Source organism: Lutjanus erythropterus, chromosome 2 (genome assembly GCF_056507025.1).
Source record: "Lutjanus erythropterus isolate fLutEry1 chromosome 2, fLutEry1.hap2, whole genome shotgun sequence".
NCBI classification, from domain to species: domain Eukaryota; kingdom Metazoa; phylum Chordata; class Actinopteri; order Lutjaniformes; family Lutjanidae; genus Lutjanus; species Lutjanus erythropterus.
In genome coordinates, this window is record NC_139318.1 from 47,274,869 (window position 1) to 47,299,102 (window position 24,234).

The 24,234-nt window shown below is 39.8% G+C and overlaps 1 protein-coding gene across 1 annotated transcript in view; it reads right to left on the reverse strand.

Moving 5' to 3' along the window:
* Window positions 1-227: 227 nt before the first annotated feature.
* Window positions 228-24,234, reverse strand: part of pcbp4 (poly(rC) binding protein 4) — a 183,758-nt gene continuing 159,751 nt past the window's right edge. Inside the window, exons 13-15 of the mRNA XM_084742093.1 lie at window positions 22,721-22,776; window positions 9,576-9,745; window positions 228-1,211 (exon numbers count right to left, since the gene is read on the reverse strand). Of these exons, the coding sequence (XP_084598219.1) occupies window positions 776-1,211; window positions 9,576-9,745; window positions 22,721-22,776 (662 nt within the window). The 3' untranslated portion in view covers window positions 228-775. The remainder of the gene's footprint in view (window positions 1,212-9,575; window positions 9,746-22,720; window positions 22,777-24,234) is intronic.

Consider the following 24,234-nt stretch of genomic DNA (forward strand, 5'->3'; position numbering starts at 1 on the left):
AGTCGAGGCTACTACATTTCTTCCAGAATGCATTCTTCTTTTTGTTAGATATTTCTTTCAATTTGGGGACAGTGGAACTTAATGCTGTCAAATGATTTTAAGTGATGATCAAACATTTAAGTGTGTTTACCTTTGCATTCATTTCAGGATGACTCGTCTGCAAATGTCACTTCAAGTCGCTCCACACGGGTTACAAAGGCTCTTGTTTTCCTTGATATCATATGTATCTGTTCTTTTCTTTCTCCCAGATGTTGACATTTCTGTGCAGTTTATTGGACACGCAGTACATGCATGCTGTTGACCTCCCTGGTAGATCAGTACTGTCCAATTAATGTGCATCTTCACCTCGCTGCCTACATTTCTTGTTTTTATTCGTTGATGAAACTGTCAGTAGACAACAGATTAATTATTACAGCCTCCTCAGGCTTCACCGTGTTTGTTGTCAGAAACTTTTGACTTTTTCTTCTTTGGGGTAACTTTTGACTCTAAGTGGCGCCCTCTACAGGGCAAAAAATGAGCTGTAACCTGTGGAAAACACTTATTTGCTGCTGTGCATGGCTTTCTTTTCATCACATCTGAAATCAGTGTTCCAATGATCCCACCTTAATGTTTTTGAGTGATCAAGATAAAAGAAAGAGTTGGAAAAAGTATGAACAGAAAGTAAAAAAGAAACAAAGTAAAAGAAGGAAAATCAAAGTGCCCTTCCATCTAAAAACCCGCCTCGTTCCCAGAAGCTACCTCAGTGATGCAAACTCATTGCGTCATTCCTGCTTCTTTAGTACGGTGCAAACTTCTGTCTCTCCGGCTTCTTCATCCCGTTAGCTGAGGACGAGATCTTCGCCGTGTAGGACGCCAGGGCCGCCGCCGCCGCGTGAGCCTGAACCGGAACGGCCGCCGTCGCTGCCGTCTGCATCGAACCCGGCAACATGGGAGCCCCGATGGCTGCTGCTGCCGCCGCCGCTGCTGCTGAGGCGGGAGGGGTGGAGAGTGCCAGGTAAGGGATGGATTTCATCCCCAGGAGGCTGGAGAGGGGGAGGGCGTAGGGAGCGCCCAGGATGGGAGCGTGGGGCAGTGCGGCGCCCATCGCTGCCAGGGGGGAGGAGGAGGAGGACGAGGCGGAGGCAGGGGGGGCGGGCTGGGTGAAGCTCATGGTCAGGTCAACGGGAGACGGCATGGAGGAGGACTGGGCGGTGGATTTGGCGGTCTCTAAACTGGAGGAGGGGAGGGATGGGGGCAGGGAGGGAGGGAGGGAGAGGGAGGGAGAGGAGAGGAGGCGGAGGGAAGGGAAGGGACGGAGGGTGGAGGACGGGGAGGAGAGGGGTAAGGGAGAGGGAGTTTTGGATGGAGAAGGGTTAGAGGGTTAAATAAAAGACATGTTAAAAAAAATCAAGAGTAAAAACCGAAAAGAAAATCAAACCTAAAGAAAAAGAAAACAGGATATTTTGGAGAATAAAAATGAAATAAAAGAAATCTGACAAAACTCAAATCATAAGACAGGTGTGTTTTGCTGGAGGTTGCAACAGATTATTGTAGGGGAGTTCGCTGTACGGATGGGGGGTGTGCTGTATAAGTTGGGGTGATGGCTTGGGAGGGGGCTTAGGGAGGAGGGAACAAAACCATTATAGATTTATTAGGATGGAAGCTCTGTCAGAGATGATGCTGGTTCAAAAACAGGAAGAAGAAGCAGAAAAAAACTTTAGTACCACAAAAAAACCCATAGACTGATTTAGAGAGCTGAGATTCCACTCCACATTCAGGTTAGCATCAGTGCTGCTAGCTTTCAGTTATTATTTATTTATTTATTTATTACTTTTTAACTTCAATATTTTTCAACCTGGGGTCTCAGTACAGAAGAATTTCCCAAGTGCTTGTCCTATCTTAAATTTCCAAGATATGAAAAATGCTCTTAATCTAGGGAAAAAATTAAGATCAGATTTTTTTTTTCAATTGGTACTCAGCTTGTCATGCCTGAATCTGTGTTTAAAATGTATACAAGACTGCCTGTATCCATGACAACAGGTGTCTCGCTTCAGTGGTGAGCTTGTGAATGAACAAGAAAAGACAGGCATTCAATCTGAGCTTTTAATGAGAGAGGAATTAATCCTGTCATGCAGGAGAGGAAACGTAACCTTTTTGGGAAGTTTTATTGCCAATTATCAAGTAATGATAAGGATTTGAATGGACGCAGCGTGCTGGTCTCATTCAAAATTCATCATCTCGGCAATCGATGTATACCCATTAATACATGGTCCAGGAAATTTAAAGCATCATCATGTGGTTTGAGGAGCTCTTCAACTGAAATAGTTCATCTTGTTCCACATTTTCTTTGTCATTTGCTGTCATCTCATCTGAGATAAGATTTCAGGTTTAGGACATTTCTGTCATGAGGCCCCTGGGTTCTGTTTTCTCATGATTTTGTGTTTAAATGAGGACAACGGTTTTTGAAACCTGTGCAGTCGTCATCCACAAAACAGGCTGTAATGTAATCCTTTTGGGCAATTACATACTGCGTAAAATTCTGAACACGTTGAAACTATAGATAGATTCAGTCAAATATTTCATCATGTGGTCAGTTAAAGTTGTCTAATGAAAGTAAACTTGGCACCGTAGGAACCGTGTTTAAATTGACCTCAGTTTAAACTGTGCATGGATGCATACGTGTGCTCTGCACCTCTGCTGAACACATTACAGAAAGAATCCCTACAGAAATCAACATTTTTGTTAAAGAGCAAGATCCTTTCTGTTTCAGCAAAAACAGCCAGTTTATCGCTCTCACCAAACCCACCAGACTCCATTAACAGAAACAGTAATTTTATGACTGTAACACACACTTCAACTAAAACTCAGCAAAACTGCCACGGTTCAAACACCAAACCAGAGCTGGTGATTGTTGGAACACTGGATAAACAATTATTAATTTGAGCAATAAACTGTCTGTTTCTTGTTAAACAAAAAGGTCTATTTCTGCAGAAATACTTTCCATAATGTTAACAGACACTTAACAATCTGAGCCCGTCAGCGGCAAAAACACAACATGCTTGGATGATTCATAGTTGTCCATAAAGGTTATATTGCAGCCTGTTTCACAGCTGACAGCTGCAACAGCCTCCTTCAATACTGAACCAAACTGTTGTTCTCATTCATCACTTAGACACAAAAACACGAGAAACACAGCTCAGGTTGGAAAATACCTAAATTACCCATTACCAACATTCATCAAAGTCATGCTATAAAAACCTGATTTCAGCTGCAGTTAGTGAAATCTAAAGGAATAATTTTATTTGTCTTGGTTAAAATTATAATGCTGTCAAATGTAACTAGCCCAAAGACATGCATTTAACTTATAATGTGACAAAATCTCTGTCAGCTTTTTAGAAAGACCAGTGAATTGAAGATGGTGAGAGTTGAACAAAACAAAACTTGCTTGATAAAGGGAGTGAAACTTCAGCTCTCTGAAATACAATTTCTTTAAATCTTCTGTAGCAACTAAAAAACTCAATAATGACTTTCTTCAGCTCAGTTTGAAGAGGATCATGTCTTCAGTGTTCAGCACGCCGCCTCGAGAAACAAGCAAAACATTTATTCACTTCTGTCATTATCATGCAGCCTGTCTGGACACATTATCTGGGTAATAACTTGTGATGACGGGCCTTTGAAGTCCACTTACATCTGCTTATAATACACATTCTTGTATCTCGATTCTGATTGGTCTCCATGTAAATTAAACAGGCAGAAGGAAGCTGCTGTAAGGACTCGTCTTTAGCCTTTCTTGCTTGAGACAGCAAGCGGACTAAGACGACCTTCCAGCTGTTTTTTTTTTTTTTTTTTGACCAGATGTTATTTACACCTGGCTGAGATTTGATTGAATGTGAGCCAGACCGCCCCCAGATGTGGTCTGTGTGTATTTACACATTATTTTTGCTCGTATTACTCAAACAGTATTTTCCTCATAAGCCACCATCATAAAAGAGACACATCCAACTGCAAACAAGGGCGATTAAGATTCTTTCTATTGTGAATTTTTAATCCATGGAGGTTTCATATGTGTAAAACTTTCCTTGAGGAAAGCGGTTTAAAAATGTAAATTCAGTGGAGAAACAAATACGTGCAAGAGGCCCATATTCAGAGCCACATAAACCCTGGAAGTGAAACCAGGAACTAGAAAAGGTTTTGAACATATGCGCTAGGCTGTGTCTAATAATCCATGCTATAAACACTAAAGATTCTGTGGCAGCCATCTTAAAGAGACAGTTCACCCAAAAATGCGTAGTTTTTATCCATCTAGATGTTTTTGGTGTGACTTCCAAACTTTTGAAAATATCTTCTGCAGAGATATCCAAAAAAAAAATCAAAACTAGTGTCTCTTTACAAAAATCATGACCCTGTTACTTAAGATAATCCACAGATCTTGTTGTGAACAGTTTCTTGTGGGAACTACTTTCTTTCTATTAGAAAGGAATAAGTTCTGGTAGATTCTACTGCAGGATGAAAGTAGCTCCTATATGAAACAGCTCACAACAAGGTTTTTCAAAAGTACTTTTTCAGGTGCTTTGAGTACCACAGGACTAGTACCATGTAGTTCCCGTATAATGGAGAGAAAATAAACATCTCTACAGCTGATTTCTCCACAGAACTCTGCAACTCACACCAAAAAAGTCTAGATGGATAAAGAAAGGACAAATATGTATATGTGATTTTGGGGTGAACTGTCCCTTTAAATGCACCAAGCAAATGAATGAGCGACGACTCGGATGGAAGCACTCAAGTCGTGGCCTCTTCGTTCTCTGTTCGTGTCTGACAGGTTTCCTGATTGCACACGAAGGTCCGGAGGGAGCGAACTCCAAGGCATGAATAATCAACGGCAGATAAAAGAGAGTCACGTCCAGATCAGAGCGCTCATCCTCCACACAAAGCAAACGCACAAGCTGTGTGAGTGAATGAATCAACACATGATCTTCTAAATGATGAAGGTGTGTGATTTTAACACACGATGTGACGATCGGCTCACAGAGAACAGAAAACAAGATTTCAGCTCTGTGTGTCCGGGCTTCATGCTACATGAGTAGTTTTTACACCGACTTAACTTTCCAACAAAGTAAAACCTTCAGGCTGGTGTGTTGATGCACAGCAACATGGGCATGGATGTCAGATGCCCACAGCCAGAGAATAACTGAATTTCTAGTAAAGAAAATGCAAATGATTGTTTGTTTAGGAGTTAGTTCAACAAGATAAGAAGAAGGTGGAAAACCATTATAATGTTCCCAGTGAGCATCAACTGAAACTTTAATGTTGATTTCTTGCTGAAAACTGGTTGATATTCAGTCTGAACACCTAAAACTTCTCACAGTTACATCAATGTGTCACAAAACACAAATGTGTTTAATCATTCTGATCATTTGTTCAGTTGTAGGTTGGAGGAGAGGAAGTGAGGAAGGATCCATCACATCTGTGTGGAACCATGATGGACGTACTAAACAGCTGATCAGTCATGTGACTTAAATGTTCACTATGTGAGAACTTATTCAGAAATCCCATTAATAATATTTTTCTTGGAATGCAATGCTGCAGAGAGTGCATAAAAAAAGGTTGAAACTTTGAACTGAAATACTATAATAAACTGATGACATGCATCATTTTGTCTTAATGTAATGAAGCCTTGACAAAATATTGAGTTTGAAATGTTAATCTTCACTGTTTAACTGAACACATTTGTCCTGATTGTGTCTCTGCTGAATCTCTGAAACAGTTTACAGATGTTTCATCCTTTAAATTTAAATAAATACAATTGAAATCAGCCTGCGGCAGAATTTCAGCAGGTGAAGACATGAATAATGACGGCACGGCTGTGTTTGATGTACACAGGTGGGCAGGTTCATACATACGCATGCATGCATGGCTATCACACACACAGTCGAGGTATACACGCCTAAAGATACCTTTTGACTTACAGAAAATAATTTGCATCTTTCAGTGATGCTTCATTAGTTCTTTTTGATCAAAGACAGCAGGAAGTTCCTGTTAATAACTGCTGCTTTGTGATGGATTTAAACTGAAAGAGAGAGGATCCAGAAAACACTGAACACATCAGAAGAAAGAGACCGAAGAATTTTACCCAAAATCACTGATAGTTACAAAACTCTGGATGGAACCATTTACGGATGATTCTATGTATAACCCTTTAATTCAGGTTCTAGGTAGAACTCTTTCAAGTGGAATCTTAATCAAAGGTTCTGACAGGAACCAAAAAAGGGTTTTCCTATGGGAACTAGCTGCAGAACCTTTTATGGTTCTAGTTATTTCAAAGAGTGTACTGGAAATTTCTTGGACACAGAAATGATGTTTCTGATGTTTTCTGTCTTTAGTGATTGAAATGTCATTCACAGGTCGAGTGGATGAAATTCAGTTTGGTTGTTGAGAGTTTCACGCTGGGCAGTAATTAGCAGAATGAGCTAATTATCAGTTGGAATAAAGAAGAAAATCTAAAATTAAAATTACTTCATTAAGTTTATTATAATATGAATGGAATGCTTCATGGAAATAAAATATTAGAAAACATTTCTAACCCCATTTTCATGTCCTTATTAGCTTATTAATCATTAATAACAAAAACATTCAAACTTTATTTTTTACTACTATGTTGTTACTGTAAAGTCACTGTGCAAGCATTGGGACTTTTTTACATGTCATGAAACTTTTAGGGCTTTAGAATTTCTGGACATAACAAACATGAACGTAGACTCTTAGATGACGTTTCTAAGGCCTGTAGATGTCACTTTACTCATAAAAACTCATAGGAGACAACTTTTCTGTTTGCAGTAGACTACAGAGAAGATATTCTCACACAGTGATGTCATTTGTAGGATTTAATTTAGTTTCTGTTTTAAAGTGAGCCGGTGAGAGGCAGGCCAGCAGAGGAAGTCGATCCTGTCAGTTAAATGATTTAAAAAAAAAAGTATAATGAAAAAGAGCGTCTTCGTCATGGATCCTCCAGCGTCAGTCTCTCACCCTCACTGACCTGACATTTCAGACTGAATGAGGCTGACCCATCTGTGCATTTGTCTCTGTGTGTGTGTGTGTGTGTGTGTGTGTGTGTGTGTGTGTGTGTGTGTGTGATTTGTTCAACCTATTCTCCCTGCTGTCAGCGGCAGGCAGAGTGGTGAGTGAAATATCAATTTCATCCAGGGTCCAATCATGAATTTGCATATTCATGGTGGTTGTAAGTTGTATTAAACCTGCCTGGCAGTCTGTATCCTGCGTCTCCAGAGTCTGATTAAATGTCCGAGCGAAGGAGAATCTGCTCTCTGTGTGAGATGTGGAGCTTCATTTCTTTTTATCATGTAATGATTCTCGTGTGAAACGTCCTGCAGATGTACTACATGAAGCATGCACTGCACAAAAGAGCGCACTTGAGCTGTAATGTTGCTCCACTTATTCAACAATGCAATAAAAAGTTAAATGCTCATTGTTTAAGAGCCATTCAGCTATACTGAACGGTGTTCGACTGATGTGCAGTGTTTCTTCTATATGCAATTAAAAGCAGCAGCACGCCGCTGCAGGAATATGACTTCACCTGCTGGAGTTTTGTTTTTTTTTGGTTTTTACCAGAGAAAAGGGTTCAGTCTTATCTCTTCAGGAACTAATGTTATATAATTTTGTAAAACAGGCGCTTCATAATGCAACTGTGAGGAAGTTATAATATTAAAGTAAATATAGCAGCCCATTTACACCCTGTATAGTCTGATTCACCGGATGCACACTATGGGTCTAAGCCCTGTCATTGGTCACTTGCTTTGAGTGGCATCTCTGTCTGATATCTGTGTTTTCAAAGTCCCCGGGAAACAAGAACAACCTCCGAGCTGCAAAACGGCACATTAGTACCTGGGATGCTAATGCAAGGTACGTAAACAAGCTAACAGCTGTTACCGGTGATGTAGCCATTTTAACACCAGAGCTCGCCTCCTGACATGCAACTGTTTCACCAAAACAAGTTCCCTGTCGACATTATTTTTCTGCAGCACCATCTCTGCATCCTGAGCTCAGTGCCGCCGAAGATATGTGTGATTGGTTCAAAGAGATGCAAACAAGAAACTGTTTTTTTTCCTTATAGCTGAATGTGTATGTGTGGAGCCAGAACTTTCTGCAGTGCTGAGCGCTGTGGAGACACGTCTGCCTATGGGAGACTACACACAGTATTAAAATGCGATCTGTATTGGGATAAGTTATCCAGATGAGGAAAAACATGTTAATGCAAGATGTAAAAGCTTTGTTATCAGAATGTGATCAGATCTGCCTGATTCGTGTTTGGATCTTATGTGTAAACACGATCTATACGACAATCTGATTAACTTATCCAGATGCAGATCACACTGTAATACTAGATGTAAACGGAGTGTATGAGTGGGGCTCCATCTTATCTTTGTATGAACTAATGTTTTGTGTTACAGATAGATATGAAGCACAATGAAGCAAGAAATGCTGCTCATAGATTCAGGATTATCATTCCCTGAAGGAGAAACAGCTCTGCACCTTCACACGCAAGAAAACACAAATCTATGAAATAAACAACGTTTGATTTCTCCTTTCTGGAGGCGACTTAATTCTGAGCGAGGACCACTATGACAGGAGAGAGCTGTCAATCAAAGTCAACTGACAGATTCCCTCACAGACACATTAACGTTACATATCAGATTTGCAGCACATCCTCATACGTGAACAACAGAATTGGTCAGTTGTTAGTCGTTTACGTTGTTGCTGTTTGGTTAGGTTTAGGAAATAAAACTACTCGGAAAGTTTTAGGAAAAGATCGTGGTTTAGGTTAAAATCCCTACATTATGTACATCTTGTGAAGGTTAGGAAGTGACGCAATGGATGATGGATGGAAGTCACTCAAAACTTTAAATAACTTAACATTTACTTTTTGTTCTACACAGGTCATGAACCCATGTCATTTCACAACATTTAGTCTGTACATATTTATATTGTGCAGAAACAGTGTGACATTGTGTGTGTATGGTACGTGGTGTAACACACATCAGTTTGTATGATTCTCTGTGTATTTGCCATTAAAGTGGAACTGCCCTCACTGCAGCCTGGTGACAGTAAATACATTCAGATTTTCTTTTAAGATGATTTGGTTCTCTGAATTATTTGACGATTCAGTGAAAAGGAACAGCGGTTCTCATCAAACTATGAATCAGCCCTGAACTCTGACACTGTTAAAGGTTTTGTCCACAGTGGCTTTGAATTAATTCAGTTTTCTTGGTTATTCAGAACATGAAATGATTGAACATAATGATTTCAGGAAGAGAGCTTGACAGAGTTGTTTCATCTGTTATCTCAACTCATTCTCGACTGTTCATTAAAAGAATCCCTCCAGAGTTAAAAGACCAACCACTGAGAAATGTGAAGAGAAATCCTCAACCTGGTTTAAACTGGAAAAATAACTCTAACAATAAGTGAACGTTATTGTATCTGACTGACCTTAAAGTGAGTAAAATGATAAATATTTTGACATCATGTGGTTCGGAGGTGGATTTTGATCCACTGTAACTTGACATTAATACCCAGATCCTTACCATGAAGTGATTAGGTACTGAGCCAGGTTGATGGCTATCGGCGTGCCGGTGATGGTGACGTGACGGTCACTGGTGCTGTCGATCTGACTGCCGATCTTGATCTGAGCCCCCGATACCTGCCGGATCTCATTTATCTTGGTGCCCTGGCGACCGATGATTGAGCCAATCAGCTGTGGGAAGGACGAGACGGACAGAATCAGGATTAAAGACATTTAAAGAGGCAAAGTGCACTGCAGCATTTTGGGCTTCTCTGAGTGAAGATTGTATTTTCATTAAACGTTCTTATGGACATTTTGCGTGTCACGTCTATGCATTTTATGCTTTTTGCATGGCATTTAACAATGTTTACTTTAGTGCATGTTATGAGTTTTGGACGTCAGGTGACCTTCAGTGTCACAATGATCCAGTTTAGATCCCAGATGAAACTGGCAGAAGGGTGAGACAGAGAGAGAAAGACACGGACAGCACCATGGATTTATCAGTTCAACTCAGTTACACTGCTGATATTTCAGAGCCGTGGTCGGAGCCACAGAAGGATCAGTGGACCTCATGCATGAATCCTTTGTACAAACTGTTCATGTGAACAATCTAAGAACTTTTGTGGAAACTTTATACCTTCAACCTCAAACGAAGAGATGTTTATGAACAAGTCAACAAGAAACTACTGAAGAGAACTTCGCCGGCTGTTGAATGGAGTTTTTTGAACATATTGAATATTTCATACATAAGAACCAGAAATGAGTTGAAAGAAAAGTATAACATATATATACATCACTGCATAACTCATAAATGTCCAGACAAACGTAATATGTGTGATCCTGTCTATATATGAGTCAAACATGTCAAACATGTTGCTGCATTTTTGTTCAGTTTCTTTCTGCTTGTATGATCAATTTAATGGGATGGCAAACAAACTACAGAAACTGTCTACTGACTACACTGTTCATGTTCAGGCAAGCAACAGGTGGTGAACTCATGAGCTTAGTGTGTGTGTGTGTGTGTGTGTGTGTGTGTGTGTGTGTGTGTGTGTGTGTGTGTGATTGTGCTATACTGGTCCCGGTGAGGGTTTTGTCATGCTGTAGGTGTCACAGTAACAATAGACAGAAAGTTAACTTGGTGTCAGTTCAGGCCATAAATACGTCTCGTTAACTTTCAAACATGCGTCGGCAGGCTGCCACGAGGCCGCATCGTGACTCCTGCATGTCAAGGTCGCATTTCTGCTTTAAAAACTGATGCAAATGTGCACAAATCAGATAGAAACTTGACAAAACCAAGGCAGAAAGACTGGAAATATTAGTGAGGAAATTTGAGATTTGATATTAAATGGGTCCAGATGTCTGTTTTCTCTGACAAAACAATAAATATTAAAGACACTGCAACATAAAAAATACCCAGAATAAAGGATAACTGCTGTTCTCTGCTCTGAAAATGAGGAAAAAAGCAGCTCTTGTTGTATTCAAAGGATATAAATGTTATGACAGGAAGTGACAGGAGGGATAATGAGCAGAACGGTGGCAGTGTCAACACCACAGAGGCCGTAAATGTAATCCAATTAAAAAATAATAACAATGGTATATTTTAATGATCCCCATAAGGGAGGTTTGGTTTAAGGAATCAGTGTACAAACAGCTAATTAACTCTCTGCCTGGCTCATTAGCCTGAAATTCACACACACACACACACACACACACACACACACACACACACACACACACATACACACACTTATATTATAAATAACTTTATCATTTGCAGTTAATTATTTGTTTACTTGTAAAGAAAATGAAGAGACAATAATGTAATAAAACTTTACCTCAGAGGTTTCTGATTAAATTCAGGTTAATTATGTTTAATGACAGAAAATGTCATTCTCTTTCCACTTGTTGCATTGCTGTATTTATTTTTCTTGTGGTCACAATAAAATTAATTTCAATACATAAAGTTGTTTTCATGAGATAAGATCCAGTGTTAATAGATTTCATGACGGGAGACTTGCAAACACATCATGATCATAATTAATAATTATGGAATTCTTCCAGCTTCTGAGCGTAGCTGTCAAAGTAACTAGGGGCGCTAGGAGCCTCAGGACCATATGAAGTTGTATCTGGCTCGCTCAGTCCTCAACTGGAAGCCATCTGAGCTAAAAGAACTGAGACCCGCCCACATGACTCCTACGCTCTCGCCTCAGTTCTACTCTAAAAAGTTTATTTCGTGCTACTTGAAGGTTTTGTTTCGAGCCTTTGTTGAGGCTTCAGTACCACGAGCTAACAGTAGCACAAAAGTTTTAGGGATTCCTTATCCAAGAGACGAGCCCACCTGGTAAGGTATCTGGTTCTGGCATTACTTTACCTAAAACCTTTATGGTCATGGAAGCTCCTCCTAATTTCCCATCTAGGATGCAGCCCAGGTAACTGACAGAGGACTCTGATGTAATAGATTCTCCTTCAATCTAAATATCCAGCTTGACATCTTAGAAGTGTTTCAGCTGTCAGTCACGTTACATCATCTATGGGAAAGTGGAACAGGACTTTTACTTCTGCAACCAGGTGCATCTGAAATGGCTCCATCTAATTAACAACTCTACGTTTAATCAGTGTGCAGAACACCGACAGCCTAGTTGACTAATCAGTGGGTCAGACAGGAGATGCATTTTGAACTTGTTGATGGATGAATTGTAGAGCAACAGGGAGGAGGAAAAATGGCTCAGACTATGTTAGAACTTATTCAAATTTCCATTAAGAGTATTTGATCTTAGGAAAAATCAAGAAAATTCTGCAGTTTCCATCAACCATTTTTAAAGCAGCGCATAAAAATGCATTGATGGGAACATTTTGAGAAAAGATCTTAAAGAAAATTTGCAAAGGTTATCGATGTTGTTGAAAAACATAACAACAAGAAGCAGCGGCTCCTCTAACTTCACAGTTGTGTACGTGCTGAGGTCAAAGGTCAGGTGTATAACAGGGACTGACTGTAGAGCTGGCTGAGAGGATGAAAACATAAACTGACTGCATTTTTTTAGCGCTGTATTTTGCATCATCCACAAACACACCGATGGCTGCAGGCAGACACGCGACGTGCTCGACCCGACCGTCAGTGTCTTGCTCAGGGGCGCAGTGACAGGAGGACAGGAGGAGCTGAGACCTGCCTGCTGAGTCACAGCCTCCCTCCTCTCTGCTTTAAATCATTTCTGAATGAAACTTCTGAATTGCAAACACTGACACAGGAGACTTAACTCCATCAGTCCTCTCCGCACTCAGCCTGCTCACTTTTCTCTGTTTCTTTTATCCGCTTATGACCCAGATCTTTCCTTTATTCACACCGTTTGCTCCCTTTTTCTATCCTTCATTCAGTATCTGTCATTCCTTCACTGCATGTATGCTTCACTTTCTTTATAATCTTTACTTTTTCTTCGTCTCTCTCTGCACCACAAACGTGCCTTTCCTCACAAGTCATCTGTCCAACAAGCTCTGATGTAGATCTGATCCTTGTGCTACAGCGAGCTTTTCATGGAAAGGGCTCTGATAATTTAAGTGTGTGTGTGTGTGTGTGTGTGTGTGTGTGTGTCAGCTATAATGACAGAAGACAAAGTGTCAGCTGACAACAGCCAGGTCAGGACCATTTGTGTGAAATCCACCTTTAGCCGCTGTTCGACCTCACAAACGGCCTCACTGAATCATAAAGCTCCGCCTCCTGTGAGTCATAACTAGCGGAACAGCGTCAGACAGAAACCTCATATCTCCAGATCTCCAGTTATCACAGGTGTGTTAACAGGCTGAACTGATTTACGCTGCAAGAAAATACAATCTGATTTATAAGAAAGTAAAATGAATATTTACAGTTTTTTTGTCTTGTTATCTTTATTCAATATATATCTTAGTGTCTACTTTAATAATCACTGATTTAATGCAGCAAGCATATTTTTATATACTTATAAATCTTTACTGTAGAGTTCCTAGTTAAATATCCTCCAGTTAAAGGGGAGGTGGTGGTGGGCTTCAGACAGTTTATAAAACCAACTTCAGACTTTAATAAAGAGAGAGAGAGATGAAAAGTGCAGTACAATGTGGAAAATGATGCTTTGTTGGAACAACAATTGCTACTGATTTTACTGGGGTTTTTTTCATAGAAACACAGGATGTACAACAAGTCTTATTTAATATCATTCTTAATATTACTCTTTGTTTTATTTATCTACTGCACATCTGTCCATCAACCCTGTTGCCTCCAAATTACATGAACATACTGCAGTAATTATTTGCAACAACAAGTTTACTTTGGAGGGAAAAGCAATGCCCTTTATTGCCCTCTGAGATTAGAGTTTGTTATCAACATAATGAGGAAATGCCGTTAATCTTCTTGTTAATTAATTAATGTGGCAGAGCACAAAATGTTGAAAGACAGAATCACGTAATCCGATAAGAAGACAGTGAAGCACGGTTACAGGTTTTTATGGTGATGTTTATTCTTTTACTCACAGCGTTTTGTTAAAGGTTGGTGAAAGGTCAGCGTCTTGGTTTGATTCAGAAAAAGTCCACAGTGACACAACATGTTTACTGTAGTGACATTTAACTGAAACCACCATCTTCCATTAACATTAACCAAAGTGATTTGTTGTCTAAAGCAAACCACACACAGGACTCACAGGATGTTTGAGTTCTAAATCAAAGGTCTTAGTGCTGCTTTAGACCAAAAACTGCATTAAAACAACAGGAGAGGCTGTACTGTTTGACATGAAATATGATCCTGGAAGCCCAGTTTAAGGAACAGATGTTAGAGTTTTAAGGGTTATTAGTTTATCAGAACCAGAAAAACAATGCAACAGCAAAAGAGCTGCAGTTAAACAGAGAGAGGAGATGTTTAACTGACATTTGGTCCAAGAGTCAGGTGGAAAAAATAAAAAAAACATGAGAGGAACAGGATGAGAAAGAGGAACATGCCAACATCAGACGCACATCTGTCTACAAAACAATCAATTGCAAATTCAGACAGATGCAGCTCAGGAAGGTGATGACGACAGGATGTAGGTTTCTTTCTTTAGTGCGCTCACATAATTGCAATGTCAAACTAAAACTTAAGGATTGGGATACACCTGAATCTGAATACATTATTTGGGAAAATGGAAACAAATATTTCTTCTAATTCAAGTTTCTCATTATTATTTGAAAAAAGTGGAATCTACCTCAATCAATCACTGATTAAATCACCACTGAGATTTTGTGTTTCTTTGTGATGAGAAATAAAATTGTGTCACTATTACATACAGAAAACACATGAAACATGATGACCATGAATCATCACCTGCTCCTGGCAGGATAGTTGACCTGCTGTTTTCATATTCAAACCTCCACACGGAACAGATGATACGTTTCATTGGGGAAAACTTCATCATCATCATGACGGAGAGCCCTGCTGTGATCGCCAATATGCGTTAACAGCCTCTAACGCACCAAAAATTTATGGTGATGCCTTCTGTTTGATTCCACTCTGCGCGCCAAGGAGTCTAGCACGCTCCAGACGCACAATACAGACTGCGATCTACAAACACTGCACAGAGAAAATCTGTCCAAGAATCTGATCCTGAGGAGGGACAGGATGAGAATCTACAGCATCTGAAACATGATGCATCATTAAAAAACACTGCAAGATATGGATCACATCCTTCAAGTTTCAGACTTTATATGACGCTACACCTTTTGGTTGTTTATTCTAACATGTGAACGTACCCGAGCATGGACACAACCAACAGTTCTTTTTGTCCATAAGGACCGGGGCTGCTGATACGCTGATCGACTGTGAGACAGACCGATCGGTTTGCGTGCAAAACTCACTTGACCAGCGGTTGGTGTCCTGCTGGGACTGACAGGGTTTAGGGACACTGAGGCTACTTTCAGACATCATGACTCAACTTTTTCTTTTTTTTTACCATGAGGAAACAATGTCCCACATCGAGCTCTGGCTTTTACACTTTTGTCAAGGTTGACTGCTCTGGAGGTACGAGGTTTCTGCAGGATGCTGTACAGCGTTACGTGTCCCCCCCTCTGAGGGCTTTATGTAAGGGCTGTTGGGTAAAATCAGCTTGAAGCTGAAGGGGAGAGGAGGAAGAGGACGGACCGAGGGCTATTTTTGGGTGATTCCCTGCTGCCCTGGTAATTTGGAAAGGTTTACTGAAGGAGAGGAGAGGGGGAGAGTGTCAGACAGGGTTGTTGTTAAATCTCTGACTGTGAGCTATAGGATGTCATTAAGCTGCTCTGCTTGGCCCTGCTCAATGACTCACACACACACACACACACACACACACACACACACACACACACACGCACACACACACACACACACACACACACACACACACACACACACACACACACACACACACACAAACAAACAAACAAACAAACATATCACACACTAACATGCACAGGGTTTTAACCCCCTCTATGATCAATGCTGCTGTGTTATTCTCTCAGGCCGACTATAGAATATGACTGCATGTTTAGATGTGTGTGTGTGTGTGTGTGTGTGTGTGTGTGTGTGTGTGTGTGAGAGACTTTATGCATGTTAAAGCCACACAAAAACATGAATGGAAGCTTTCGGGATTTAAAACTGACGCTTAATTTAAACAGTAGAGGTGACAGCACCTGCAGAGGTGTTGATTATCTCGTCAGAGTTTCCGGTGACCTCATACTCAACCGCCTGTCCTTTACGGTGCTACAGACGACTCATCCATAAAGAAACAGTGAGACTGAAGCAACTGAATGTTGCTGCATAACTTCCTCTGGAGAATTCATCAACTGTTTGCTATTATTATTGAGGAAAATTGTAAAGCATCAGGAGACTGAACCATACATGTGAAGGAGAGACTGTGGAGCAGTGTTCTGCATTATTTACTGTGTTCTGCTGTCGTATTCTGAAATGTTCATGTCAGATACTCGTTCATCTGTCTCTGCAGACCAAAAAGTCCCAAGAGAGAAAGATTTGTTTAAACTTCACTTGGATTTACCAGCCTGGTTCAAAATCTTCATATCATTGATTTGAGCAGCAACTCAAATAATTTCATTTTGACTTCTTCATCTCCAGTTAAGAGTTCTGCAAAATCCCAGATTTACATTCAGTGACATTTTTTTAATATCTGCTCATGGCAGCTGTGAAATGTTAAAGCCTCTGTCCACCCACACAGGTGTTTTCAGTTCACCTGTGCTCAGGACTGTGTGGGAGTGCAGACTGCAACTGACTGACATCTTCCTGAGCCTGTTAGGGTGGAATTAATCACACCTTTATCATTCTCATTGGTAGATAAGATTGGTGACCTAATGATTTCCCATCAGAGCTTCGACCCACCTTCATCCTGAGCAGAGGTCTAATCAGAACACCTGTGTGGGTGTTCAGAGGCTTTGTGTTTATGGAGCAGCGCTACAGCTGTGTGTAGAGATGAAGTGTATTATCATGGTGTCATTATGTAAAAAAATGCACACACTGAAATTATTTCACCAAGTTTTATATCAAAAACCTCTCAACAATTTGGAATCATGTCTTTTCTGATGTCAGTGTGTTTGCTGTAAGTTTTTCAAAGTGCAATAGTCAAATATAGTTTTAATTATAATTTGAAACGGTAAAACTAATCATCAGGAATCTTATCATATTTAATCATGAAAACGATCACTGTTTCATCCCCAGTTGTGTGGTTACAGTTAAAGGTCAAATGTGTTACATTAAGGAGGATCTATTGGCAAAATAGAGCAGAAATTGAATTGGAAAGTATTGCATTGTGTTTGTGTTGCTTGAGAACAGGGTTTTTCAAAGAGGAGCCAAAGAAACATTTTGTGCAGAACCCTGAACGTGGCATGAAATGCACGTATTATATTTGAATCTTTCCTACGTTAAATACAACACTCAGCTCCTGCATCAAACTGCATCCCCCTACCAAGTGTCTGTCCACTTAGATTAGGTTAGGAAAGCTGCTGGTTACATGGACACCAGCGGCACATTGCAAGCGTTGCAGGGATTAGTTCTGTATGGTTGCGGCAGGACCGGGCTGCCGGGGTAAACCCAGAAAACACTGCAGAGATTATACTTTAATCTGGGTTAGGAGACGAATCGGGATCCTGCAGGAGGAGCTGGAAGTTCTTGGTAAAGAGAGGGACGTCTGGACTTTAACCCACTGCCACCTGGCGCTGGATAATATGCAGAAAATGGATGGATGGATGGATGGATGGATGGATGGATGGATGGATGGATGGATGGATGGAAAGATGCTGGAAAGTTTTTAAGATTTCCTCTTTTGTACTTTGTATGTTTCACACATAAAAAAGTGGCAGTGGGGGGACTTGAATCACATGACTTAAGTCAGACAAATTTGAAGACTTGCTGGACTAAAATTGATGAAAGACTCAACTTGATTTTGACTTGGCATTCATGACTTGAGACTTGACCTTTTCCTGTTCCTTCAGACAGAGCTGCTGTATTTAACCCAGAGTTCTGACTGCAGGACAGAAGCTCTAAATCCAGTCTGCTGGACTGAATCATTGGACACTCGCTCCTGGATGGATGAAGAGGAGTGAAAGAGTCGAGTGAGGCATGAAAGGGAGGACATACAGTATATATACGCTCTCAGCGTTGATGGGAAAAACACACTCGCTCGCTGCACCCGTCTCACATTTTCCCATCCAACAGCACATACTTGTAGCTCGTCAGTGAGCCAAATCTAAAGCTCTGTTTGGTGTTTTTCATTAAACTGTCATGATCCCTGTTGTGCTGATGCTCATATTCAGTTGTTGGTGCCGTCAGCAGCCCATAAACCAGGAGGGAGTGATGACTGTAATGTGAGCAGGAGTACGGGCTGACTGGGACCAAACACAGAGAGTTTACTGCTCCCAGACAGTCTGAGGAGATCTGATTATATCATTATCCTCTCATATTCAAACAATAACAGAAGACGTAGTTTGATGAGGATGGCGTGGGATGATGGGAGTTTTTTTCACTTTTAAACAACCGCCACCACTGATGAAAATCACTCACAATCATAGAAATGTAATGCAAAGTTTTATTCATGTTATATTTAGTCATGTTTTCTGACTTCCTTCCTCACTCTCTGATGTGTCTGACTCATCCGATGTGCAGGAAACGCACCATTACGCAATGTAATGTAATGTAACCTGATTACTTTGTTACTTTTGGATTACTTCAAAACAAAATATGGTGATTTTTTTATACTAATATAGTGTTTTTGGGACTAATGAACATTTTCATCATTGATTAGTCAGTTGATGATTTTCTCAAATAACTGCTTAGTTGTTTGGTCCATAAAATGTCAGAAAATGATAAAAAAATGTTGATCAAAGCTCAAGATGACGTCCTCAAATGTCTTGATTTGTTCACAGCTCAAAAATATTCAGTTTACTGTCAGAGAGGAAAATATTCACATTTAAGAAGCTGAAATCTGAGAATTTTGACTTTTTTTTAAATTGAAAAATGATTCAAAATGATTAACTGATTATCAAAATAGATGCAGATTAATTTAACAGTCAATTAATAATAAATTAATTGTTGCAGCTCTGTTTTTTTTTGTTTGTTGTTAGGTTTACTGGTTTGTCCAGTTGTTTCTTCCTTTGTTTTGCATAATTTATTGATTTAAAGAAAAAAAAATGTTGAAATTTCCAGTAAGTATTTTTTCATTAGAGCTCATGGTAATGAATTGGCAGCGCTGTGTCCACTGTGTATGGTAAGATATTGTTCTTTATTTAAAAATTTCAATCCTACCGATCATCCCCATTTTTACTAAATTTACTATCTGTAATCTGATTACATCTTCTTTTTGTATTCGTATTTGTATTTGTTTTGTATCTGTATTCTTTTTTTGTATACCTTGTATTCATAATTGCTCCCCAAGCTACCTACATATCTCTGGCTTTTCCAGACATTTTAATGCAGAAATGTTACATATTGCAGCTTTAACTATGTTATATAAAAAAATAAATAAACTTAAATAAAATGTACAAAAGCACTTTGGTTAAGACGAGGTGAAGACTGTGGTTCCCGTTCTGTATGTTGTCAGTAAAGATTATCTTCAATACAATTTTACCGGGTGTCAGATAAGTTAATTTAACAACGTTTCCTCATGACGTTAATAAAAACTGAAATCTGAAAGGCACTACATTTAAATCAAAACATGTTTCCTGTTGTAAATTAGATTAATATATAAATAAATCAGAGGAGACAGGGTTTATAGAGGTGTTACCTCAACATATAAATTATCATCATTATCTCCATCACCATCTGTCACGTCTGTCAAACTATTTTATTGACTATAACTCACTTTCTAACATGGAATTTTAATGTTTCATAATCTTCTGCACATAGACGGTCAGCTGATGCACAGACACTACAGTGAAATTAGAGATTTGGTGAAAACCTTCAAACCTTTTATAGTTTTTACAGCTTTCAGTTTTGAGTGAACAGCAGTAATCAACCTTCATTTTAACTCAGAAATACACAGAGTCAGAGACCTCGCTGATGATGTAGACGAGTAAAACGATAAAACAAAAGCCCCTGGACACAAAAAAACACCAAAGAGAAACTTACATCAAAGTGGCAAGAAGAAGTAAAAACCAATAAAAGCCACACTTAAATTTTAAGAATAAATAAAAACCTTAATGATAAAATAAAAACTGTTAAAATTTAAGGCATATGAATCTGCTAAAACAGGAAGAGCTGGAAGTAAAATGTGGTATAGTTATTCATTATATTACATTATTATTCATTTATACTCCTGACCACTCATACTCTTAAACTGATATAGATTTTTTTATGTGTCTAAAATACGTGTTGCTGCCGACCCTGTTCACAGCAGGACATTAGCTTAGCTTCCTGCACCAGTACTCCTGCTGCTTCTTCAAACTGGGGGTGTGTAAACCACCATCTACTGTAATAAAACACACCGACTATAAGAACTTCGTACAAATGCACCTCTCCCTTTAAGTCTGAGTTGTGTAGTTGTGGTCATTCCATCATTTTCCTTTTATTATTTTAGTGAAACAACTCACAGTAGCTTCATTTCCTTTGTAAGCAGATTAGTAGGTGAGGAGTCATATTACAGAAAAGTGTAAACCGCTTAATTGGGTTTTTGAAGGAGCTGCATCGTCGTGTGTAAACAGACGGAGCACAGAGGAGGTGAAGCACTAAACAGCTGAACATTGACTGGATGAGTTACTGCCTGTGATGGATGGGGGGGGGTGGGGTGGGGGGGCTAGGGGAGAAGAGAGGCAGGCAGGGTGGCTAAAGGCTGTTTTATGAACAAAAGGTCACGGCGTTGACCCCACAACAGTCAACATGTCCATCAAATGTCAGACGTCCTTGAGCGTGACACTGAACTGTTAACTGTCTGCTTCACTGCCTGAAATAAACAGTCACACCGACGTGTTGTTAGCTGCTGCGCAGTCACACTGCAAACTGCCCCACATTCAACATGTGCACATACTGTACGGCTTTTTGTAATAATAACTGAAAACTAAGCCAGACGTGCACAGCAGGTTAGACTGAGTTCATTACTGCTGTTTGTCTGCACAGAAATAAAAATGCAATGCAATCACATTCGTTCTATTCATTTCCTTTGTATGTATGAATTGAACTGAAAGCTGTGAACCAGAAATTCATTTTAGATGCAGCTCAGAGTGTTAAGTTTTTTAGTTATAAATCTGTGATAAACATTGTGCTTGCTTTAGGTGCCTATTCAAAATTTCACAATTCAGAGTCTGTCCCATACATCATTGCAGTAGTTTTGGGGGCTTTATACCACCACCACAAATTCTCACCACAATAAAAGTCCCCTGTAGTTTTATTACTTAAAAAGCTTTTGTTATGAAGAAGCAAAATCAAAAAAAGTTTAGTTTTCAGCAGCATTAACGTAACACACCTCCTATAAAGCTGAAAGTGAACATGAAACAGTAAGATAAAGCAGTTTGTTTCCAAGTACAAACAGTGACACAGAAGAAAAACTAAACTTCAACCCACAGAGATTCCCAGAGATTTTTCCTTATCCACAAAATCTCATGAACCCACACAGATCAGCAGATCCATCCTCTCTCCCTATGTGCTTCAGCCTTCACTGCATCCAGACCGAGGACAAGACTTGTGTCGACATTTTCAAATTCAGTATTTGTTTATGACAGAAACTAGCATTATCTATCAGCTTGTGCTGCTGCTTGTGTAACATAAATTATTTCTGCAGATATTCGTTAACCAAAGCATCTCAGCGGGAATAATGCCGTGCCTCCAAAAGGGTGAACCTACGCCTCACTGTGAGAGGTTCAAAGACGACGTTCCCACGGTCCTGTGACCAAAGAGTCTGGGACAAAATCCTGACATAACTCGCCATGACTGGGTCTACATTCTCCTCGTCCTCTTTTTCTTTGGTTGTTTTTCCATAAACATAAATATCAGTGGTACCAAGGCTTGATTCTTGCTGAACTTCATTGTGCAGCACCATAGTGGCACAGGTGGATGATGCACGCTGATGATGTTTTCTTGTTTACTGACTTGTGTCATACCTACGATTCAGTGGGTCATCATCATCATACACTCTACATACATCAAACTTGATGCTGTATTCAAGGTTATTAAATCCATGTCGCACAGTGTGGTGCACAAGTTGACTCAGTGTGCAATCAACTGGTGAGAAAAATGAATAAAGATTGCTGAAATCTGACAGTCTGCAGGAGGCTGTAGGTCATCTACGTTTCATATGACACCAGCATTTTCACTCAAGCTAAAACTGAGCTCGCTGCAGCCTCTTATCATCTACTGAGGACATATGTGAGGCTGACGATTAACTGGATAAATTATTTTTGGTGGTGACATGATTTTTCCATTAAAATCAAATCAAATGTCATTGATGTCCAGCAGAGAGCAGCATAGAGCTGATAATTCTCAACACAGAGTTGTCATTAGTTTTAATGAGGAGGTAAAACTGAACTTTTCCTTCTTCTTTGAAATGAAACACATCATCAGCGTCAAAATTAAATCCGTCGTCCCAATCACAGCTGATGGGACCATGGGCGGAGCTTATAATTGCTGACAGGAGGCGATGGCAGCCATGACAGACAGCCTTTCACATTAAAACTGTTTCCTGTGGACTTGAATGTGGTACTTACATCGTTTGGAATGAGGAGCTCCTGAGATGTGGTTTGGGAATTGGCGTCCACCCCTCCTGAAAGACAGAGACACAGAGAGCTTTTTTTATTTTATTCTTTCTAAACAGCATGATGTTTCATTCTCCCCTCTTTCTTTTTCTCTTTTCCTCCTTCCCTTCCTTTCCTTTCCTCCTTTCTTTCTTTTCCTACCCTCAACTGGAAGTGCTCTGGTCACAGCGAGCTAAACCAACAGTGCTTCTGATGAGAGTGTGTGGATATCTGTGTGTGTGTGTGTGTGTGTGTGTGTGTGTGTGTGTGTGTGTGTGTGAATGTGCACTTCCCTGACTGATGACTTTTATACCTGCGACATAATGGAATAATCAGCCATCCGGATCCCCACATGATAATTTGCTCCTCTCCTCTTTTTCTCCGCTGCGCACGTCTGGTTCGTATTTGTGTGAAAAATGACGTGACAAAGCAGCCACATCTCTTTAACAGTGGAGGAAGTCGTTTGCAAAATGTGAACAGGCTCATTCATGGTCCATACTGTATGTACAAAAAGTACTTAGATCTTTTCCTTAAGGGTAACGTCAGTATTTTTCTACCTGGACCCTGTTTTCCTCTGTGTCTAAGTGAATAATAGGGACAACAATTTTTGAAACTGGTCCAGTATTGAGTGTTTTTTTGCCACAGACAGGCTCAGATTGTTATTCTAAGTGTCTGAAAACATTATGGAAAGTATCTTTATAGAGACAGAACTTTTTTTAAGGAGAAAAATCCATTTAGTTTGATTCGAAACAGATGATTCACCTCTGTTCAAAGCCACTAAACTCACATAAACTGTCTTGGTTTATCTTTTCACTCTTCCCACAATCCTCATCTTTGGTTTGGTTGAAATAAACTCTTCATTCACAGAGTTAGATGTGAAAATATTCAGACTCTACATGTCATTTCTCCCTGCTGCTTCTCTGATGTTAAACCTCCCTGTCACTTCTTTTCTGGTATTTTCAGATCTGACTGAATAAAGAAAATATTTCAACCAAACCAGAGTTGGGGATTTTTGAGCAGGGGAAAGAAGGAACCAAGAAAGTTTTTTGGTGAGGTTTAGGTAGCCTAACCCTGTCCTTTAGAGAGGGACACGTGCACAAAAAAATCACAAAAAAACTCCAAGGCACTCTATTTTAAAACAATTAAAATGCCTTTACTGTCACTGCATGGTAATGTTAGACTTTAAGGTATATATAGAGATGCAGGTCTATCATGACCATGGTGTGACAATGAGGCATCTTAATTGTTTTAAAATAGGATATTTTTTTTGGGGAGACCCCTTGTTTAAAGTTCAGTAATGAAGTTGTCTAGTGGCAGTAAATGTACAGTTTGCCCACAAAGACACTGGAGAAAAAGTCCAAAAAGTTCCTGCGTCTTGAGTTCCAGCTGCTGGGTGAAGCTGCCCAAGTTAAAAAATGCAGAGAAAACAAATTTTCATTGCCTTTTTACCGGGCACCAACCTTGTGTTTATGAACGGATTGTTGAAA